This window comes from Rhinopithecus roxellana, chromosome 2 (genome assembly GCF_007565055.1).
Source record: "Rhinopithecus roxellana isolate Shanxi Qingling chromosome 2, ASM756505v1, whole genome shotgun sequence".
NCBI lineage: Eukaryota > Metazoa > Chordata > Mammalia > Primates > Cercopithecidae > Rhinopithecus > Rhinopithecus roxellana.
This window is the reverse complement of record NC_044550.1, coordinates 18060025-18084935: the sequence shown is the minus strand read 5'-3', so window position 1 is coordinate 18084935 and position 24911 is coordinate 18060025. Positions and strand designations below refer to the sequence as shown.

The 24911-nt window shown below is 33.5% G+C and overlaps 1 protein-coding gene and 1 long non-coding RNA gene across 3 annotated transcripts in view; one reads left to right on the top strand and one right to left on the bottom strand.

Moving 5' to 3' along the window:
• The window catches only part of GSTCD (glutathione S-transferase C-terminal domain containing), a 137628-nt gene that overhangs the window by 25886 nt on the left and 86831 nt on the right, over positions 1–24911 (bottom strand). For both annotated transcript variants that reach the window (XM_010371555.2, XM_030915874.1), the window contains 3 exons: positions 5023–5138; positions 4817–4861; positions 2419–2547 (listed from right to left, as the gene is read on the bottom strand). In XM_010371555.2, the coding sequence (XP_010369857.1) occupies positions 2419–2547; positions 4817–4861; positions 5023–5138 (290 nt within the window). The remainder of the gene's footprint in view (positions 1–2418; positions 2548–4816; positions 4862–5022; positions 5139–24911) is intronic.
• LOC104668773 lies at positions 1056–13202 on the top strand. Its single transcript, XR_748885.2, has 4 exons — positions 1056–1115; positions 4660–4722; positions 7761–7820; positions 13040–13202. It is a non-coding gene; the product is annotated as an uncharacterized LOC104668773 (long non-coding RNA).

Genomic DNA, 24911 nt, shown 5'->3' with positions numbered 1-24911 from the left:
TACCAATAACTAGAAAATAAAACTGTTTTTTGAGATTTTCATATACATGTTGATGAACAGCAAGGATTCACCAATACTGTTAGAAATCAGTACCTTATCATCTGGTTGAAATGACTGTTTGTTATTGTTGAAATTTTCCAACTAAACATGTTGGTGGCAGGCTGTTTAGCCTTCATACAGTTTTTGTTTTTAATGCAAAATGAGCATTTTTCCATAGTCATGGCCCTTTATGTAATACTATTTGCAAATAAATATTTGTAATATTGTTTGAGAGCATGGGTATTAATATACATATTATAAAATTTAATAATTTAAAAGGACTTCGTTGTTTCTAAGTCTTAAAATTCTTTCATTAAAATCTTGTTTATACTATTAATTTTTATATCTAAAGAAAAATAATAAATGAAAAAAATAAAGCATTTACTAAGCAAAGATAAATCCTAACTAAGCCCTTACTGAAATATCACAAAACCATGAATTTATGCAGTTTTAATGCATTTCTAATATCTGGTTATTCTGCTTTCCTCTCTAGCCACACTATTTTTTAAATTTGTGTATGTGTATTTTACTGAACAGCCACACTATTTTTACTGGAATGCATTTAACACAGGAGTTAGAACCTCTGATGCATTTAGTCTGATTTACCTAGTGACAATACCTCAATTACTCTCCTAGGCAAATTATATTCTTCAGAGTGAATCTACTTTTAATTTAACCTTCTAAGCAATTTTAATCCATTTTCTATACACCTTGACAAGGGTAATTATGAAAGGAAAAAAGTCATTATAGATGTATTACGAAATGTAGAGAAAAATTTCACTTCCAAAGAGATATATACATTTTTAGTTGGCGTTAGTAAATTATACACTTGGAAGTTACAAGAATATGCTAGAGTGATTTTGTATCTGTAAGTCATGAAGGGCCAAGAGACAGATGAACCAGACATAGGCTGGAAATTCCATGCTTTGCGAGGTAAATAAATGTGTAGCAGTCCACATTTACTTGCTACCATTCTGTCTGGTGTACTAGTAATACCTGGAGTGGTTTAATGGCTTGTTTCATGGGAGAAGCTCTAAACTTTACCTCAACATTTATGTAAAGTTAAAGCTGTACAGGTATATTTTTAATTTGAATTTTCTAGATTACATGTCTACATTTTCCTGAATTTCCTTATTAATAGCCAGGCTTATACAAACAGAAGTAAACTGTAGATCGTGTCTACAAAGGAAACAAATAGCATACTTTTTAGGTTGAAAAAAAATTACAATAAACCCCAAAATTTGCAGTAGTCAATATTTAAGAAGTAAACTTCACTGGGTAAAAATCAGAAATACCATAAAAGGTCTGAATTACTTAAGTTGATAAAAGTTCTACCTAGACAACCGCATGTTTATATGAACATATGTAATTAGAAAGGATGTCAGTAAGAACCTTCCTGGAAAGTGGTTTGGCGAATGCATCAAAATTCTTAAAGGATGCACAAAATATCCATCATAGTAATAACTGCATTATAACAATGAGAAAATAAAAGTATGATTAAAAAGGTAAAAGACTGTATTCAGTCAATGCAGGATCTATGTAGTATAGTCTTAACAATGTTCATATATGTGTAAAATATGCATTTATATGCATGCATAAATATATAAACACTAAAGATTTTTGATAGTATTTGTCACTTGATAATAGGCATATAGGTTATTTCTTCTTTATATTAGTATATATTTTTCTGTATTACTATCAAAATGTATATTCCTATCAAAATCAGAAAAAAAATTATTTAAAGCAAATAGAAATAGCAGCAACACTAACATGTTCATAAAACTCAAATTCTACAAGAAAGAATAAAACCTTGGGGTTTAATGCTCAGGCAGAAATACATATCTTAGGGATTTTTCATAGTATCAAATAATAACAATTTGATCCAAAGGTTTAGAAACACGATCAATATACTTTCTCTCTTGGAATCTGAAAATACATGTAAATATAAAATCTTAGGTAAAAAACATCACAAGGCAATGCTTGTATTTAGAGATTACTAACAAGTTATTTTTCTTTTCTTTTCTTCTTTTTTCTTTTCCTTCATTGTCTTCTAGAAATGCAGAATAAACCAAGGCAAGTCATGTTCATCAGAATCAATTACTCAATTATTAACCAGTTTTAAGCACTTGCTACTGGGGATTCTGTAGTGAAGAAAATAAAGTTCTGGTCTGATAGAGTAGCCAATGTTATCTCTATTATGTAATGACGAAGTGCTATGAATAAAATAATATTCATTAATATGCTATATTTCATAGATAAGTATACAAAATTATAGACTTATTTGTTTAGCAAAGAACACAAAATTATCTTTATTATTTACTCTAAGGCATGTAATTTTTCTTATTTAGCTAAAGAAATTGAAATTACTTGATTACTTACTCCAATATTAAACATCCCAGTAAAATATTCCATATTTGCTTGAATGAACCAAATGTTGCTTAAACCCAGTTCATCACTTCTCTTCTTAGCACGAATTAATGATAATTCCTTGTTTTCTATTAATGTAACCTAGATTTTACCCAGAAAACAATAGTATATTTAGTAACATAACTCAGACATTAGGCAAAGCATTATTACTATATTTCATAGCTTTAATAATGTAGAACGTATTATATTGAGCCTCTATTCTGTGGCAGGAAGTATGTCACATAATCTGGTACAGAAAGGAAAAATTAAAGGTCCTTGAACTATTCTTATAGCATAGTGATATAAGTGAAACAAGCAATAATAATACAGTGTAGGCCAGGTGTGGTGGCTCACGCCTGTAATCCCAACACTTTGGGAGGCCGAGGCAGGCAGATCATTTGAGGTCAGGAATTCTAGACTAGCCCGGCTAATATGGTGAAACTCTGTCTCTACTAAAAATACAACAATTAGCTGGGTGCAGTAGTGTGTGCCTGTAGTCCCAGTTATTCGGGAGGCAGAGGCAGGATAATCGCTTGAACTCAGGAAGCAGAGGTTACAGAGAGCTGAGGTCGCACCACTGTACTCCAGCCTGGGCGTCGCAGGGAGAATCTGTCTCAAAAAAAAACCACCAAAAAAAACAAAAACAAAAACAAAACAACAACCAACCAACCAACCAACCAAACAAACAAAAAAACCAAAAACAAAACATCAAAAAATAATAATAATACAGTGTGATAAGCGTTAAATGAAAGACAAACAATGTCAACGGGAGCACTCAAACTTTATGACTATTTTCATGGGGAAGTAATATATTAACTGAGGCCTAAAAAATGAATACAAATCAGTTGGGGGAATGGAAGAGTATTTTAGGGAGAGAAACACACATGAAGGCCCAACATGACAAAGAATTTGGCGTGTTTGGAGAACTGAGAAAATTGGTACACAATTTCGAGGGCACAGTCTGTAATGTATGGTATGGATTGGTGGGAGCAAGGCCAGAGGGCAGAGAAACCAGTTAGGAGCCTCCAGTGATAATCTAGGCAGAGAAGATGGTTTGAATGGAGAAAAATGAAAAGAATTAAGTCACTTTCATCACTATCACTCCTAGTTCTTATTTTGTTCTTATGCTTGTCTGTAAGAAAAAATCTGTTTAAAAAACCTGATACTTGATATGAAAGGCTTTCCTGACTCTATTCTAGACAAGATTACTCATTTTTGGTTTGAACCTTTCTAAGCTTCCAGAAATATTAATAAGGGAAGAAAAGATATTACATCCCTGACTCTGCTTCTCAGAATTTTACTCTGTGAGCTCTCTTCCTCCTACTCAATCACAAAAGTGTTGCTTTACTTAATAATAAAACAAACACCTGCCTCTTCTCCCAGGATTCCTTATTTATTTTCCTATTTATTCTCTAAGCAAAGAAAAATAAAGGAATGCTGTTCCCTGTCCCCTTGTCATCATTCTGTTACATGTTATTCTGGCCAGTCTATCAATTCTTCCACATTTTTTTTCTCCCAGAAGTATTCACTATAATTAGTTCACACCTTCCAGAGGGCTCACAGCAAAGACTCTGTTGCAGTTGAGTTTGTATTAAAAACAAAACAAAACAAAAACAAAAATAAACAGACTTTCATGCTAAAAAGTGGTCACAGTGAGGAACTGATTTAACATGGCAGAGGACTAAAATCAGCACAAAATTCTAAGAAATTGTGGCAATGATTGAATACATTATGATATATTTACTTGAAAATATATTTGGTGTTCTCTGAAATATGATGATATGTAAAACTATTAGCAATAGGGAAAAACATTTATGATACAATATTGAGTGAAAGCATGGGAAAATTTTGTTTGCATTTTTAAAATCTGCAACAATAAGCATCCATATGGACAATGACAATGAGAATAAGAAAAGCAAAGCATTTTGATGGATCAGGTATTGTAGGTTTGGGTTTTTTTTTTTCTTTAAAAAATTTTGCTATTGTTATAATTTCGATGCAATGCATCTAAATCAAGATGCCAAAAGAACATGCTCAGCAAGTTTCAGAGGTCAGTATTTCCATTTAAAATTACATTGAAAATTAAACCAGTTGAATCATAATTATTTTATTTAGCAATAAAATAGCTATTTCTTTGAAAAATTACTTAAACCTATAAACCTTTTAAAAATTGATAACTGTTTTATGATCTTACTTTACTTTTTTTCCCTTAAGATTCTGAGTCTTGGAAGTTTATTTCAAAGAAAAGACAATGCCTGTGCCACATATTTGACTTGGGTGAGTGATTAGAAACCCCAGGGATAAACCAAATTTGGCTAGCTGAACTGTATAGTTTTTAAATATTTCCTTTTATCTCTTATTCTGGCTTTACCTGACATGATGGCAGCATGTGAGCAAGGACAATTCCAACATGGCCCTGAAAAAGTCAGTGAGACAAACAAATTAGCTTTGGTCCCCACAGCTTTTCCTCATTCTGAAACCACAATCTTGCCAAATAAAAATGTGACCTTGAATGTAATATAGAAAAGTCTCATAATCTTAGAAAGACTAAAAAGGATGAAAGGAGAGATATAATACCCCACCGCTGCAGAAATCCACAATTCTGTCACCAGGTTTGGCCTGATTTTTTACCACATAGACAAGGTTGTTCAACTGTTGCTGCTTCCTCAAAGCTCGATCACTGGACATTTTACCTGAGAAAGACAAGACATAAAGAACACAAAACATTATATATTTTAAGGGAACAAGAAGACACACTTAAAACAGGCTACCAGCACAGAGGAGGAGGAAGGGGGGAACATACACACACAAACATACATATAAAAGAATAAATGATGAATTCCATATAACAGACTATGAGGACTAGAGGACTAGAACCTGAGATGAACTTTATTTTTGCTTGTTTTACTTTTATGTCTATTCAACATTTCTTTCAATAGCCATTGAAAGAAAATCTATGGGGAAAAAATAACTGAAACACTAAATTTAGGGTCATAAACCAAGTATCCAATAAATATTGGCAGAATGGAAAAAAATAACAGTAATTGTCTTCTCCCTTTATCTTTTTTCAGAGACATATTTTAAAGAGTACCTAATTTCGGCCGGGCGCGGTGTCTCAAGCCTGTAATCCCAGCATTTTGGGAGGCCGAGACGGGCGAATCACAAGGTCAGGAGATCGAGACCATCCTGGCTAACACGGTGAAACCCCGTCTCTACTAAAGAATTCAAAAAACTAGCCGGGCGAGGTGGCGGGCGCCTGTAGTCCCAGCTACTCTGGAGGCTGAGGCAGGAGAATGGCATAAACCCGGGAGGCGGAGCTTGCAGTGAGCTGAGATCCGGCCACTGCACTCCAGCCTGGGTGACAGAGCGAGACTCCGTCTCAAAAAAAAAAAAAAAAAAAAAAAAAGGAGTACCTAATTTCAACACATTGCTTAATCTCCTTATAGAGAGATCCATAACCATTAAAAATATTTTTATTGCTTAATTGACACATCCTTGAACTCTTGATTCTTCTGTGTAGGACACTGGGAAACCCTGAAACATAGGTGTTACATTATCTGAAATAAATAAATGGTTATTGTATTTAGAGAGAAATTGGATTTTCTGTTTTCTGCTTTGAAGCTTCTTTTCCTCGTGAGTCAGACATAGAAATATAATGCAATTAGAGATTCAAGATAGGGATTTCCAAGTATGAAATGCCTGGGGCCCCACAACATAAAAACATCTTAACTTTCCTTTCAAAACCACTAGTCAAGTCCATGAAAATATCTTCAGAAGAATGAATGAAATTATTTGTTTTTATATATTTCAAGTGCATTCTTTACAAGAGCAAAATTTAGAAAATGTAAGACACCAGATTTCCATGATATAGATAAAAGGGAAAATCCAGATAATCTTTTTGGTTTGATAAAAAATTAAACATACTGAGGTTTCCTTGCTCCTTTTTCCCAGAAAAATGGCATGACCTTTTTCTTTTCTTCTCTTTTCTGTTTTCCTTCTCTCTTATGTTACTAAGTTAAAAAGCACAGGAAAATATTATTTTAGGAAAGATTTTTAAATGTAAATAAATTTATATAAGAAAAATTTATAGCATCATAATTCAGAGATAACATTTTATATGTATGGTTATTTTCAGTTATATTCATAGATTTTATGTGTTCTAGCTAGGTATAAAATATAAAATGTTATATTACAAAATATGAAATATTATATTATAAATATCTTTCCATGTCAATGCATTTGTTTCTATCTATATATTTTAATGGCTGCATAGTATTCCATTGACTATACTATAATTGAAGTACCCAATTTCCTATTGTATGATGTGAGCATCATACACAGCTGATTCTTTTGTCACATCCTTATTTGGCATGGATGAATGTAAACTTCAAATATGAAGAATATTTAAGTCAACAGTCTGATGACTTCATTCATGAAAACAGATTCGTGTAGCTTTTAAAATAATTATCTTCATTTTTCTCTAATAAGTGTACAATATTTAAACACAGAATAAGTAAAAGCTGTAATCCCACCCTTCATGGGTAACCACTCCTAAGAGATTTTTGTTATGACAACTTTCAAGCATCTAGCAAAACTGAAAGAATCTTAGAGTGAATGCCTTTATACCCTCCACCTAGATTCTACCATTAACAACTTACTATACTTGATTTATCATACTTCTATCCATCTTTCTATTCATCCAAATATGCCTTATATTTTTATGGCAATGCAGTTTTAATTTGCAGGAGAAAGAAAGAAGCGGGGAGGAAAGGAGGTGTCAGAAGGCAAAAAGAAAAGTACTTTGAGGCTCTTTGGAGACCTAGAGTCAAAAATACCATTATTAAATGGAGTCACCATGAAGTAAGGATTGAGCATGAGCATTTCTGTCTTTGCTCTGTTTGTAGATTTCTTAACAGTTCCTAGCCAAAGAATTTTCATAAAAGAAAGTTAAAAGGAATGTTTTTGTTAAGAGTAAGGAGATAGGAAAACAATTATTAAATCAAATATCTAATATCAAGTTCTATACCACATTTTTATTAGAAATTTAGAGTTACCTAACTTCCTTAGGTCTGTTTCAAAAGCAAATGCTGATGGAGATCTGTTTTTCTTGCTAATACTGCATCTTTGCACATAAAATACATGTTGAAATGAAGGTTGAAGGAAAAGAGGTACTTTTCAGGGTTGTGTTTAAGTTGAGAGACCATATATGCTGCACATAATATTCACAGAGATTGAGCTAAAAATACAGCAGCAAGGTTCTCAGAAGCTTTATGGAAAAGCTGCCTCTAATAAAGCATTCTCTTTGCCCATTCTAGTTCTATAAATATTATGAAGCTTCAGGAAATATGAGCAGGATCTCAAATATATTCAATAAGGTAAAGAAGTGGTATTTTGGGATACAGTATTAATTTAAAAATCAAATCCTACTTTCTATTTTTATCCAGTATCCTTGTGCATGAGACATTATTTACAAGCATAAAATTACAATCTATTTTTAGCTTGACTAAAAATGAGGGATCTCTAGTGTCATGGAAAAAGAAATCTAAGCGTAGAATGTTTTAATACAAATGATGTCATTTGTTCTGCAATGCAATTCTTCCGCAAATGAGTTTTTTCTTTGTCTAATTCCAGTTAGGAGGTACTTGATTAGACACTTCAGTGTGGTTTGCACTGCCGGAAAATAAAGTACAGGGGTAAAGGAGCCAATTTTTAAGCAAGGGGGAAGCCATGTTAAAACACCAGCATTTTTGGTTCATCCAAAGCATCAAATAATGAAAAAAAAAATCACTGGAAAATGTGCACAGGTACCACCAGCACACGTGTTCAGTGTAGTAATTTATGTCCCAAATCAGGCAGCTCTAAATTTTTTGTTTCTTAGCTTGAAATAGTAAGTATCTTACAAGTTATAACTTACTTATAAAAGAGTGCATGGATACACATTAGATGTCTTTACTAAATATTCTTTTGCTGTTTTGTTTTCAAAACATTTGTTTGAGATACAGCACACCAACAATATTCTGTTTTTTTTTTTTTTTTTTTTTAATATGGAGACAAAGAAGAAAGCTAAAACTATGTTTAGAGCTTTTAAAAACACATCAGAAAGGTAAAAAAATTGAGAGCAAAAGCAAATTTTTTCAACAGAGGTCAATGTTGTATACACCACTCTTTTAGAGAAGGTGTAAGACAACTGAGTAGACAAGGTGGCACTAATAGAACCTTGAACAAGTGAGAGGGAAAGCGACAACCACAAATGTTAATGTTTTCAAAAGAGGTCTGATTAACAGCATTAAGAAAGACAAGCTGATGAATGGTTATTTATCATGCTTTATAGAGCAATCAACAGCAAAGCCGAGGTTCTATCCCCACAGTTGCTATGGTTTTCATGCTTGGAACAATAAGCAAGTACCTACTTACATGCCCAATATGCATCTATATGCAGAGGACACATCTCAACAGAAATGAATAAGAAGACATAGTGTCTGTCCTTAAGAAGTTAACAGCGTATTTAAGAAGAAAGTGTGTGTTAATTATGTGCAAAAGTATGTGCACTGAAGATAAAGCAGAAATGTCTTGAGACATTAGAATGGCCTTTACAGAGACTTGGGCATTTAAGGAGGATCAGAAACTTACCAGATAGAATGGGGATGGGGAAGGCGTACCAAGAACAATATGACGTATTTAGGAGAAAACTACAATTAACTCACTTGCACCTAAAAATGAGAGATCAATGAGGGAAGTAGGAGAACATCAGATTGATGTGAAAATACAGGCAGACACAGCCAGATAGGAAATGACATTGCTTGTTGTTTGCTTCTCTGTGTCTTACCAAAAACATGGCCTTGCTTTCATATTTAATGTGCTTAGAGCTGCTTAGGGACAAGTTCAATCTGAATAGACAGCACTGTTAATTTTACATTATTACAAACTAAGGTGTTCTTTTATAATGTTAGTCTGCATCATTTTTATTCTGGATATAGTATATCCGCAAATTAGATAGGATTATTCATAAAATTATCTGAGCATTGAACCCCAATTGATGCTCTCTGCCATTAAGTGATTTAATTAAAAAATAAAATTGAATCAATTGAACTCACCGAATCATTTTGAACCCCAGTGTTCTAGATCAAGAAATCTTTTGAACCCCTGTTGAATTCTCCTCACTCTCCTTCTCAGGCTCCTCTTCCCTTGTTATACCCCTGATGCACTATGCTCACCACATTCTGTCTCATTGTTCCATAGCTAATCATTTAGCATGCTTTTCCTCAGTATATTACTAAAGTCACTTCCAAATCTACCCATTAAAGTATCTCTCCTTTGCTTAAATACCTTTACAGGCTCCTCTCTGCCTTAAGAAAAAAATATTGATGTCTTGGCAAGAAAGCAAGGCCTTTAATGATCTGGACCCTGATTAATTTGCTAACCTTATCTGCTACTTTTGGTATTTGCCCATTGTTCCAGCCTCTCTACACAAGTGATATTTCTTTGAATGTGTCACACCTTATGAGTTAGTTCCTTTACATAATTTGTTCCCTTTGCTTAAAACCTATCTCCTTGCTTTAAAACTTTAGGAACCCCATCACCTTTCCTTATTCCAGGATGAATTTAAAACATGTCTTTTGTCATAATAACAATTTTTTTAAAGACAAAAGAGAAAAACGTTACTTTTTCAAACTCTGTTACTACCCAAAATAACAAATCTTTTATACTATAGTCTATTATTGTTAACCAATGAAATAATTTATTATAAAATGATACCTAAGTATAATTCATTAAAATAACTCCCCAAAAAACTGTTAGCTGAAATTGCTTTTGTCTCCCTGAAATAGATATGAATATTTTTTACTGCAACTGCATAAACTTGGGCCCAATTAAATGAAAAGATTACCAGGAGACTGATAAGCACATAAAAGGTTCTCAATAAAAGTTTAATGAATGAATTTTCTCTGCAATTATGACAAACTGCATTTCAAGGCATTATGCTAATTTTTGCAGGTACTAACTGAAAATAAGTTAGATATCAATGCTATGCATGCATTTGTCAAAACAGTAAAAGAAGTCAACTATAAAACAGTATTTTAAGTAGGGATAGAAAAGTTTCTGAAAACTTTTGTGAGAGAATAAGAAAACAGTGATTTAAAGCTGTATGAGTAGACTTCAAAAGCTAGAATGGAAGTACAGAATTCCTAAAGAAACTCCTGAGAAAATACATGAAATTAGGCAGCAACATAAAGTTTACACTGTAGGTTAGGGCAACTTTGTTTAAATTTTGGAGATAACTTGTTGAAAATACTAAAAGTCTAGAATAGTTATTTTAATTTTACATTTTTAAAGTCAATTGGAGGCTACTATCACTAATCCTCTTAGCTGCACTGATCTCAATGTGACAATTTTCTTGTAACAGTGTATGCTAATAATCTGATACAATCCCCCATTCACAAACCCCATAGTTCAATCTATGAAATCATCAACAGCTTAACAGTGTGATGGCATTTTTACTCTTATAATTTTGTTATATATACTATTAGAGTATTCAATAATTAAAAAGACAGCAGAATTCACTGGAATTCATAATGTTAAAAATGGCTAATTTATACTTCCAAATTGAGGAATAATGACCTCAAAAGTATCTTTCTCAGTCATGCATTCAACACATCAAACAACCAACTTGGCCTATATAGAACTGTTCTCTAAAATGTTAGGGACAAAAAGATATATAACTCGTAGTTTCTATCCTTAATGAACATATACTTTGTTTAATTAGTACAAAACATTATACTTGTGCTTAGAAAATGTATTTTATTAATCACATTGTACAATGTTCTTAAAAGAAATTTTAACAGCCACAACTTACAAAAATCCATATATGTTTCATTGAAGTTCCTAAAATGGATACTTTCTGCTTATGTGATGCTTTGCAATAAATTAAGTACTTACATATTTGATACACCATCTAACCTCAAAACTCTGTCAGGTTGTTAGAGTAGATGACATTTTTCTTATTTGACAGATGAGGACACTGCTAACTAAATAGGTTGCTCAAACTTCGCACTTCTTCAAAGACATGCAACTGGTCAGTGGTGAAGCTGGTACTCTAAGGTAGGTTTCTAATGTCAAGTTCAGTCTTCTTTTCAATATGATCTGTTATGTCTGTCTTAGACAGATGCTTTTAATTAATTGTGATGCCAGAATTTCAATGCTGGTGTCTTTTTCATGTGTAAGAGTTCAAGGAAATGAGGTGCTTTCCAGCAGGAAAATGAGGGATTCCCTAGTAATTATATCTTAGGGAAAAATTTAATTATTCAGAGTCAGTTATAAAATGCATTTTACTTCAGTTTTTCCTCTAAATAAAATTTTCAAGAGTAGGCTTATCAGTGAAAAGGATCAATTTAAGTTTCGAATGTCAGGATTTTAGAATATATTGCTAAGGCATTAGAGGTCTCCTAAGTCACTCTGTTTAATGAACTGACCTTTGGGTCTCACCCTTTCCAGAAAGGGACCATTTCCCCACCTTGGGACTGTAGCAACCTTTTTGATTTTATTGAAAAGTGACATGGAGAGGTTGAGCAATCAATTTGTTGCAAAATCGGATTATCCAGAAGGAAAGAAATGAAAATAGATTGGAAAGATCTTTCATGTTACAGTACTGCAGATGCTGACTAAAAACAGCATGCACCTTTCACCCTTCCATATCTAATTCTAAAGCATCTTTTAAAAAGTCAATAACTAAAAACTGTTTAGGCAAAATGTTGGGTTGAGGGACAAAAGTTGAAGAAAGTATAATCACATTTCTTACCAGGTCAAAGCTTCTGTTTTGTTTATAGAAGAGCTTAGATACAGTGAATAATGGAAATTGTAAAACCTTCTTATTCCTGCTATTTTTTTCTCTAAGATGAAGAAAACATTTTAACTTCAGAATACCAGAATCCACAGTTAATTGAACACATGTATTTTCATTTTATCCAAATACCACGTACACTACACAAAGTAAACATTACTTTGCTCTGGCATTTTGGTTTTTTGTTGTTGTTATTTTAAGTCCATAATATTGTTTGAGTTGCCCACAAGACCAAACTGAAATGTTTTGAAAACAAAAAAGCTAACTGTAGAAAATAGTTAGGCATTTACTTCTTTTCCCTGTTTTTCAGAGGCTTAAGTTAACAACAGTAAGTTGTCTTAATAGTTTTGTTAACTTTTTGAGGACATTCAGGTAATCCTCAGTTGGCCTTCCAATTTGATGTTTCACAGTAATTAGGTTAAATGCCACTGTAGTGGTCTGAAATGTTGCCAGCTTTCCCAGAGTCAAGTGATTTTTTTTTTTAAATACTTCTTTTGTGCACATGGTGTTCTAATTTCCACTATGATCTGACCTTATAGGTTTTCTTCTTTGATTTTTTTGTCATATATTTTATTTTGTTTAAAAAATGAAATGCTGAATATCTAAGGTGACATGGCCCTAAATTCTTGGCAATATTAATACTATATTAAAATATGGTATTCCCATCTAGAGGTGGCATCTATGTCTGTTCTTCAATCTCAGCTTCATGACTGTTTGACCTATATAATACAGAAACAATACTGTGCTCTTTTCTGGCAGCTTCCAATTTTTGTCTTTTGAGATGGTTGGTCTTGGAACCCAGAACCATGCTTTAAGATGTCAAGCCTCCTCTGCTGATGCTGTATGGAGAACAGACAAGCTTTCCCATGAAGCCCTAACCAAACTGCAGAACTGTGAATAAAATAATTGTTATGAAAATGCACTAAGCTTTGCAGAGGTTATTTATGTGGCAATGCAGCATCAGACAGATACCATAATATTGGCTTTGTATTAGCATCATTGAATAGTATCTATTAGGGCACCTACCTAGACATGAAATATTGCTCAATACCATGACAATAACCAAAATAGAGAATGTTATTAAACTTAAAAGTTAACACTCAAAGGCAGGGCTATTCATATAAGTCACATAGGGTGTGTATAAACCTCAAAGGCAGTTTTGCATTCCAGTTCTACCATTCCTTTTCCTTTTCTAAGGATCCTAACTTTACGGGCCTAACTGTAAAGAATGTTAGGATCTCAGCAGCAAGGGATGGTGGAAAGAAAAAGACTCTGGGAATGAACCCAGCTGCAGGTATGGGTAGGGGTGGGAACAGTGGTCTAAATTAGTATTCAAAAAGGACTCAAACTGGGGAAGTATTGATATCCGCAAAGCCCTAATTTGATGGGTGGTACCTAGCAGTGGTAGTGTTTGTTTTTTTTAAATTTATTTTTATTTTTGTTTTTTGAGACAGAGTCTCACTCTGTCACCCAGGCTGGAGTGTAATGGCATGATCTCAGCTCACTGCAACCTCTGCCTCTGCCTCCAGGGTTCAGGCAATTCTCCTGTCTCAGCCTCCCAAGTAGCTGGGATTACAGGTGCATGCCATCACGCCTGGCTAATTTTTGTATTTTTAGTAGAGATGAGTTTTCGCCATGTTGGCCAGGCTGGTCTTGAACTTCTCACCTCAGGTGATCCAACCGCCTCAGCTTCCCAAAGTGCTGGGATTACAGGTGTGAGCCACCTTCCCTGGCCAGCAGTAGTGTTTAGCAGTGCTGCAGCCAGCAGGGTTTAGGAAAAGGGAAAGATACAAAGGGCTAGGCAGAGAAAGCTTGCACTATAGGAGACATGATGTGGGTGACCATATCTTATCCTAAGTAACAATGGATGTCAGATCTAAAATAGCAGGACTATACTCAAACTATACCAGTTGGGAGGTCTGAGTCTACTGAAATAGGTATACTGGTTTAGGACCTAGGTAGGGCAGGGGAAGGCATTTTTTCCGAAACTGAAATTTTGAATCTCCCTCTTTTTCTCTGGTTCTTTCATTACAACCTGAACAGACTAGTTCATTAATTTAGCAAATGTTTTTTAAAGCACTTATTATATGCCTGGCCCTGATCAAGGTGCTGGAAACAATGGAGAACAAGGGTGATGTTTACATTCCAGTGATGGGAGTTTTACAATAAAAAATTAAGTGATGATATGGGGAAAATTAAAATAGAATAATATGGTTGAAATTGACTAGGTGAATATTTTATATTAGGTAATCTTGAAGCCACCATTGAGCAGGTAACTCAATTGAAATTTGAATAAAAACAAGAAGCCAGCATGGGAAACAAGAGAAAAAGCACTCCATATAAACAGAACTGCTGATGCAAAAGTCTTTAGGTAGAAAAGAGCTAGTGATGTTTCAAGGAGATCGTTACAATCGTGTATACTTAGACTCATCATGAATGTTGGTTGAGTGTCTGAAATGCTTGGGACCAGAAGTATTTTGGGTTTCAGAAATTTTTTTTCTGGATTTTGGAAAATTTGCAAGTACATAATGAGATAACTTGGGGATGGGTCTCAAGTGTAAACACATAATTTATTTGTGTTTCACATATATGTTTCACATTTTATGCAACATTTTAAATAATTTTGTGCTCAAAACAAAGTTTGTGATAAGTACTTATGCGTGGAATTTTCCACTTGTTGCATCATGTCAGCACTCAAAAAGTTCCAGGTTTTGGAGCATTTTAGATTTTGGATTTTTGGATTAGTGATACTCAACCTGTATATATGAAGTCAACTGAATGGATATTCTTTTTTGCTGGTATTAGCACTACTGAATGATTATGATGTGCTAAGCATGCTTTATTTATTATATCAATCCTTTTCCATAACAGCTCAGTGAGGTTGGGTACTGTTATTGCATTTTCAGATGAATAAATGTAAACAAAAATAATGAAGTAGCTTGCTTTGGTCACATAGTTACTCCATGATGGAGTCAGGATTTGAATTCTGCTGGTCTCACTTCAAGGTGTGTGCTCTTATCTACTACCCCAGAAACCATAAATCCTTTATTAGTAAAATATTTTGAATGGGACCCAAATATACATAGTACTAACAATTTCTCTGTTAATAGTAGTAAAGTTTACTGTCTTTTTAAGAAAAATAAATAAATAGAACTTTTTTCTACTTTAGAATGCACTATGTTGCCTCTCCTCTGTATTTATTTCATCTGTTTTTCTGACACCAGAGGAATTTTCATCATTATTAAACATTATCCTTTTGATAATATATTTGATTTCAATCTAAAATCAGCATGAGAGACATGCTAAAATATATTTTTCAAGGAAATGTCACATGGTGGGAGTGCTGGAGTTAAAACATATGTATATAAATGGCTTGGATTTAGTAAAAAAAAATATATTCAAGACTGACCTTAATGGTTATTGTATACCCAGAATAGGTGCTTCTTTTGGCCACAACCTAATTCAATAAATACAAATTCTCCTATGTCTTCACTGTTTAGACTTTTAAATGCAAAATAATGGACAATAGCTATTTAAAACATAGTGTACAGCCAGGTGTGGTGGCTCACATCAGTAATGCTGGCACTTTGGAGGCAGAGGCAGGAAGATTGCTTGAGGCCAGGAGTTTGAGACCAGCCTGGTCAACATAGTGAGACCCTATCTCTACATGAAAATAAAAATAAAAATAAATAAAAAACTATAGTGTGTAAGCATGCACAAGCACGCATATGCAAAACCAACTGACCAAATAACCAAAGTAATCACAGAATTCCTGATGTTTACTTGCTAAAGGTATACTTTCTAGATTTAGATAACATTTTAAAAAATTTTCAGAAACTCAGAACCAAAGATTCTGGAGTTGAAGTAAATTAACCACAGAAAAACTCAAGTGGGATGCATAAACATTTCTCACTGGAAGGATGTCTATTACATATCTCTCTCTCTCTTCCTCCCAGAGTTGGAAACGTCATACTGATACCCAAATCTATACATAGTTCAGTTCACACTGCTCTCTAGAACTGTAGATCAGATTTTCCAACTGCATTCTTAATACAGGCCTGTGCCATCCAGAGACTTCAAGCCAAACATGTCCAAAAACTGAACTCTTTTACCATGAATCTTGTTTACTTTCTGATATTCTATTTGTTAATAATATCATCATCCACTCATCATCCTCCAACCAAAGCCACATCTTCAGTTCACAATTATTTATCACTTGTAATAGTCTTCTAATTAAACATTCTGCCCTAAAGTCTCACCTTTTCCTGCCCATTCCTTCTAAAATGCAAATGTGTTCATGCTACTTCCCTTCTTAAAAGTCTTCACTGGTTCCCCCACTGCTGATAGGACAGATTTTTAACATTGAGACTTCATCATCTGGTTGAGCTCACTTCCTGTCACTCTTTTACTCCCATAATCTCATCATACTCTGGTCAGATGAAACTACCAGTTACTCTCCAAACACACCATGCTGTACCATCTTTATGAGGTTTTAAACATGCAGTTTACTTTGTCATGAATACTAATATTTCAGAAATTTCACACTTGTGGAACAGTAGTCTCTCAAGATATTAAAAGGAAAGAGATATAAAACGATATTTAGAGAGAAAAATAGTAAGTTCTACCATCAGGTAGCTTTAGAAAATTAATACATTTTCTACTTTTTTGGAGAATCACAGTGCCCACCAGCACAGTAAAAGTGCTAAGGAGTCTTACAGTACAGAAACTGGTTAATCCAGAATAACACAATATTGCCCCAGATTACTTGATAACTGAATGTTTTTACTATCTAATTATCTTTAGGGACTATTTTAGGAAATCTACTTCAGGAAATATTGCTTCATCTACCTCTTTGCCTAAAAATGCCTACTTGCTCTTTAAAATCCTGTTCCAATGAATGCTGTGAGTCAACAAAGACACAGATCAGACTCTTTAGATTACAGACCCTTCCATCTCAGGATAACTGTGTTTCCTGGGGACCTCCAGAAATTACTTAAAATGCAAAATTCAGTTATATGCTACTTGGGCTCCTGTCACTGAGAAGGTAATATTAATATAAAGGAATAAAGGGCACCAAAATCATTTTTATTCCTTGAAATCGAGAGCTATAAAAACTATGTTTACCAGTTCAAAGTTCAAATATATTAGTTATTCTAATATTTCTTCTTGAAAATTAACTTAGGAAAACAACATGACATATACAATGTAAACTTTAAAAATATCCTGAGAACATAAAGTCATAAGTAGTGTTCACCAGTTAAAATCAATCATTTAATTTTATACTGAAATAGCTAATTGTGTATAAGAACTCTTGAAGATAATGCTTAAAATTTAACATTTCTGAATACCCAATAAAAAACAGAATATAAACACCTCATTATCGTCTCTGAAATCCATCCCCTGATGTTAGAGACACAGACATAGTAGCATGAGGGCATTTATAAGTAACATTCGTGTATCTGCATACTCACAGAACAAGCATGATAATTTCCTCACTCGTTCAAACAAACCAAGAACTGCTAAAATCAGACTTGAAGTCTTACATATTTCTTCCTGTTATTTAAATCCCACATACATATGATACACAGAGAAACCAAATAGAAGAAAAAAAAATACCAGGGAGGTGTTGGTGAGTCAAAATTTTGCCTTAATCTTATAAACATGTGGCTAGTTTTACTTTTAATTCAATAAAGAGAAGTTAGAACTTTCTCCCTTCCTTTCTTATATTGATAAGACAGGTAGACTTCCTAGAGAATTATGTTGGGCAGTAAAATAAATACTTTGTATGCATAGCCTCTAAAATTCACAAATGAATGATTTAATAAAAGACTTTGTGCTATTATTTATAATAAAAAAAAACTAGGTTAACATCTAAGAAATTTGTTACCTTTTAAGGAATCATATCCAAATACTGAGAAAAACATACTGGGATTAGTAGTAGAAGCAGCAACACTATAAATAACCCATTAATTTAAACAAGCCAGAAAAACACAATTTCTCACTGAAGTATACTTTGAGACAATGTAAACAATGTCTTAGGAGGAAAAAAGACCAGATATAAAATTAAGACTTACATTGAAAGTGGAAAACAAAAACCTGTCTTTACTTTTCATCATTAATAGAATACTAAGAAGAATTTCAACAGTTAATTCAACAAATATTTATTAGGTGCTTACGATGTGCTAGGCACCCTTTTAAGGGTTGGGTATATCGCAGTCCTTGCTGCCATGGAGTACACATTCCAGTGGGGGTTGATAGGTGATACACACAAAACAAATAAATATACTATATTAGGCGTTAAAAAGAAAAATTAGAAAGGGGAGAAAGAGCAAGGAAGAGGAAACTTACTACAGATAGGCTGATCTGAAAGGGCCTCTCTAATAAGGTGACATTGAGATCTGAATAAAGTGAGAGAGTAAGGTACATGGATTATGTAGGGGAAGAGTTTTCCAAACAAAGAGAGTAACAAGTATGCAGTAGTCTCCCCTCATCCTTGGGGACACATTCTAAGACCTTCAGTGAATGTCTGAAACCTTAGATAGTATTGAACCCGATTGCCATCAATCAGACCACATTTCTGCTCATGTCTTCTACCCATGAATTTAAGGACTTTTCCATCTTAACCAAACACTTATCAGACACTGAAGTGGCCATAATTTTTGCAGCTTGAGGTACAGCAGCAAAACTAGAATGGATTCTTTTCCCTTCTTCATAATTTCATGGATAGATGTGTTCTTCCCACAGATCTTAGCAATCTCAGCATATGAGTTTTTTCTGTCCTTATTAGGTCAATAACTTTTACTTTTTCACTTAATGCTTGCATTTTATAGCTTCTCTTCGGTATATCCAAACTGTCAGCATCATTACTTTTATGCTTTGGAGCCATTATTAAGTAAAATTTGGACTCAAGCACTGCAATATTGCAACCGTCGATCTGATCATCAAGATAGCTACTAAGTGACCATCAGGCTAGTGGTGTACACAGTGTGGATTTGCTGGACAAAGGGATGATTCATGTCCCAGGCAGAACGCAGTGGGATTGTGCCAGACTTCATCATGCTACTTAGAAAGATGTGCAATTTAAAAGTTATAAATTATTTCTTTCTGGAATTTTTCATTTAATATTTTTGGGTCACAGTTGACTGCGGGTAACTAAACCACAGAAAGCAAAACTGCAAATAACGGAGGACTGCTGCAGTTAGTAAATTCCAGACCACAGAAGAGAAGATCAAAGAAGTAGCCAGGGGCTAGAGTATGCAAAGCTTTGTAATCTATGTGGAAACTTTGGATTTTATTTTGAATTAGATGGATTTGGGGACATTATTTGACTTAAGTAGGAAGTCTAACTAGGTCACTACTGAAATAGTCAAGGCTAGACATGATAGTTGCTTAGATTAAGATACAGCAGTGGAGGTAGTGAGAAGTGATTTGGCTTGACATATATCTTAAAAACAGAGCTGATAGAATTTGCTGATGGACTGATGTAGAGGGTAAAAATAAAGAGAGAGGGATAACTCTACAGTTTTGAGCCTGAGCAATTAGAAAGAATCAAACTGCCATATATTGTTTCGCAGTGGACGTATAAGGACTAAGCCCTGAGTTTTTCAATGTTTAGAGATTTGGAAGCTGAACAACTGAAAAGGAGACTGATAAGGGGTTATTCTGTTGGTTTCTCAGAGGCAAACCAAGGGGTATTTCAAGAGAAAAATGATCAACCTTGTCAAATGCAGCTGATACATCAAATAAGATAAGGACTGAGACTAGTCTATTAGATTTAGTAAATAGAAGTCATTAGTAACCTTGACAACAGCAGTTTTATTACAATGATAGGACAGAAGTCTGATTATCATAGGATCATGAGAGAAGAAGGAAAACTGATACATGCACAAGGCATAATAGAAATATAAAAATCACCATTTAAATAACTGATTTGCATAGAAATCATCAACGGATGCTAAAACCATTGAGGAAAATTTACTGGAGGACACAATGGTCTCAAAGTAGCTCCTCAGAGACTATTATTACAAAGGGAAACCAGTATTCTTACAATGAAGAAATCTGACAGACATCATATTAACCAAGTGATCAAAGCTAATATCACAAACAATGTGTCAAACTGGTATCATGTGCTCCCTGCTGTGGTATACTCAAGGCATACACCATTAGCTCTATAGCATGCTGGCCAAAATGTCTGAGTCACTCTGTTGTAGTCTTGCCAATAGTTTACTTTTCACCTAATGGAGGAAATAGATAAATTAAAATTGAGAACATTCTGTAAAATACCTGGAATAGATTCTTTTTCAAAATGTTAAAGTTAAGAAAGACAAAACAAATTTTATAGGACAGGATCCTATATTAGAAGATACTTAAGATATATGACAATTAAAAACAATGCCTATCTTTGATTGGTTATTGCATATTCAAAGAGAGAGTGAGAGCGCTATTGAACAACTGGGAGAATTTCAATATGGGCAGTATATTCCATAATATTATTATATTGATATCAAATTTCCTGTAGGTGATAATTGCATTGTGATTACATAAGAGAATGTCCTTTTTCTTAGGAGACATACATTGAAGTATTTTGGGATGAAATGTTATAATGTCTGCAGGGAACTCTCAAACGGTTGAAGAAAAATGTGTATATCAGATAAAGACAGAAGGTAAGACAAAATAGTAAAAACTGGTGATTCTATATGAAGGCTACATGAGTATTTATTGTACTACTTTTACAACTTTAAAAAATGGGTTTATAATTTTAAACAAAAGATTGGAGGAAGAGAGTGGAGGAAGAGAAGATGAAATCATGAATATCTAAGGAGTTTTGTTAAAGGGAAACACATAAATGGCATGGTTGGTGTAGGGTTAAGTGAGGTAAGGGAAGATTTTAAAAAGTGAAAGGTACCTTAGAATTTTTGCTATCTGATTGACATAACTGATGAGAAAAACTGTTAAGGACACAATGGGATGAAATAAGGGCACAGTGAGACACGGGCTAACAGGAATAAGATCGAAGGGCCTGTAGTGTATGGACATAGAAACAGGTATGTTGGTGTGTTTACTGATAAAATAGGTAGAGCTCTTTTTAATTTTTCTATTTTCTCTCTGAATTAAGAGAGAAAGGGAGGAAGTACTGAACATTTGAAGAGAGGAAGAGATGATATGAAATACTTACGTACACTAAGTTGACTTGGAAAATCTGTATACGGATTGATGGTACCCACTTCCTTAAACAAAGTTCTGTATAATTATAAAGATGAAAGAAACCCTAAAACTTACCAACTCTAATCCAGTTATTTCATAGGTAAAAACATAGAAACTTGGATATTCTTTTTAATTGATAGGTTCAGAGTAGGGAAACAGATAATGTGGAGAAAATAAGCATGGTTTAGTGGCCAAACATAAAAACAGTACCAAGAATATAAACCATTTATTGGAATCCTCCTACATGGCAGTACTATGGTAAGAACTTTGTATACCTTATCTCCTGTAGTGAAAACAAGCTATAGAAAACTACATAAAGGTCTGCATTTGTCCTCCATTTTCCATATGAATAAAAGAAGCTCACAAAGTTTAGATACTCTCTCTATAGTCAGATAACTGTTTTCATTTGTACTGGAGATATCTAAGTTAGTCTTATTTTGAGGGATTCTCAATGAGACTGCAAACTTTTATATTTACTCAACTCTATACCAACTGTTATAAGTCCTTGTACCTAGTAGATTTTCAGATATGTTTATTGAATCAAACACTTCAGTAAAGTTGACGCCTATTAAAGACAGTGTTGATCATCAGGCACTAAGGAAAAGCAGATGAATGAAGAAGGAACACAGGCAGAAACTGAAGTAGTAAATATAATGCAAAATCAACCTAAGTTTTTTCACTGATTAAATATACAGATGAAGCAAACTGGATTCAATGCTCATTGACATTCTAAATTTCTAATAGATGTAATGGGAAAATTCATTTAAAAAACAATGTTTCATACATGTATCAACAATAACGGCTTACGCAGGGGGAGGGAAAGAAGATGAGGCAGAAGAATGGAGCCTAAATTAACTGGTAATTTTTAAATTCTCACATAACAAGGGGAGCTTAAAAAGTAAAACTTGCATTGCCTCACTTTAGAGCAATGCCAGTTTTTTAATCCCTTCCTGACCCATTTTTATTCAGCACTGAAAAGGGTACATTGTTTGATTTGGGTATTAGCTTTTAAGGAGATTAGTTTCCAGGAAAAGTAAAGCATTTTGCATAAAAGAGCGATCCTGATACAAGGCATGAGAGTATACTCTGTTCCCAAACCACCTGTTAAAAAACAATAAAAACCAAAGAGAATCTTACATTCTATTCCCTCCCAAAATTACAGATGAAATTAAAAATAATTGTGTATTAAAAAATTCTCAGTGAAAAAATATTAGAAAATATTTGAAAACAGACGTGCCTTCTAGAGTTTTAATAAAAGGGAAGCTGAATCCTTTTATTCATAAACAAGAAATGAAAAGTAGATTTTTGTATTCATGGATGTCAATCTGCATTAGATTATTAATTATGGGTTATAATGCAATTAAAATAAAAACAGTGGAGAAACACATAAAGCTTGTAAATCTTCATGTAATTTTTTTAAAGAGATTTCTGGCTTGGTCTTAACCCTTCAGAAAAATTAGTCCATATATTCCATATGGGTTTCAGATTAGTTTTTTCTTAGCCCTATCAGTTTTAACACCCTTTTACAATAAATATTTTATAATATCCCTTTTGAATTATTGAATTTAGCTTACTGACCTATGTAATCTAAATACAAATAAATATAATAGGTATAATATAAAGAAGAAATAAAATCAGTATTTTACTATGCAGCCATAAAAAAGGAACGAGATCATGTCCTTTGCAGAGACACGGATAGAACTGCAAGCCATCATCATCAGAAACTAACATAGGAACAGAAAACCAAACAATGCATGTTCTCACTTGTAAGTGGGAGCTGAACGATAACAACACATGGACACATGGCAGGGGAGCAACACACAGACGGGGCCTGTTGGAGGGGAGGGTGGAGAGCATCAGGAATGGATGCTCGGCTTAATTCCTAGGTGATGGGATGATATGGGCAGTAAATCAACATGGCACACATTCCCCTATGTAGCAAACCTGCATATACTGCACATGTACCCTTGAACTTAAAGATTGAAGAAAAAAAGAATAATTATTTTAGAATAGAATAAGTATTGCAATGTGTAGATGCTCAGTCATGATTACTAGAGGACAAAAAAATGTCCTCCACGAATTTCTACAGCACCCTCAGGTATTTAACAGAATTTAATAATTTCTACAATACCCTTAGGTAATTAACGTTAAATAATCATGACATATAAATCCTCTGAATTAGGTGACGCTCTCTCTAAAATTTAATGCAATATTTTGTTACTGAAATTTACTCTTCACTAACCCAAAGCATCAGAATTTTTAGAAGACATACCATAATTTAGGGGATTATTCTATTTTGAATAATTCCCTTTCATAAAAACCATCTAATATATACTATTATCCAATACTCTATTTAATAGAAAAGTTTCTTTATTTAAGTAAATGAATGTTATTTTAAAAACAAGCTTCCTGATATAGCCATCTGTTTATGTTTTACATTGTAATAATAACAACAATGAATCACCGATCTGATATTTTTGGAAAATTTCTGATAACGAAATACTACCAGATAACTAAAATATACTCTTAAGAACCAATTTTTTTGTTCATACATAGAAATACATTTTAAACATACATGAGTTATAAATAATAATGGTAATGATAAAAACTACTGAAGTGTCCATTATCCAGCTTTACAAAAACAAAAAATTAATAGTATTTTTGAAGTCCTATGTACATGTCTCTAACCAACTGTATCTCCCTCACCTTTCCCAGCCCTGAAATACCCACTATACCGAACTTTGTGTTTACCATTCTATTGGTTTTCTTTTGAGTTTTACCACATAGATATGTATTTCTAATAATATATCATTTCAGATTTGAAGTTTCCTAAACTTCATATAATTGGAATTATATGTATACTTCTTGCACTTTTTATACAACATCATGTTTTCAAGTTGCATCCATGTTGACATATGGAGCTACGTTTTATTTTCACTACTCTTAGTATTACATTGTAGAGCTATAATATAATTTGTCCATTCTCCTGTGGATAGTCATTTGGGATATTTCAATTTTTTCTGCTATTACAAATAACCCAAAACATTTTTTACAACTTTGAAATTTCTTGTCAGTTACATGTTTCTTAGCCTTCTTTAAAAAACTTGAACATAATTTCATCTTTTCTTAATGACTGTGTCATATTTATGAGTATCAATTATAAATAATATAGCATTATAATAATGCCCTCAGGTTATAGAGATATACATTCTAATTTTTATGAGAATCAGTAAATTTAGTCTGCTTTTTATACTTTTTCTATCTCCTCTCTCACTCTGAGGCTTTTGGCAAGAAGCTTCTTGATGCTATCAATGTTTATTTTAACATTCTCTACATTCACTATTTCCCCTGTAGAACTGGAGGCCAGCCATTTGAGAATAGTACCAACAAGAAGGAAAGATAGATTATGAATGAAAAACCAAATGGA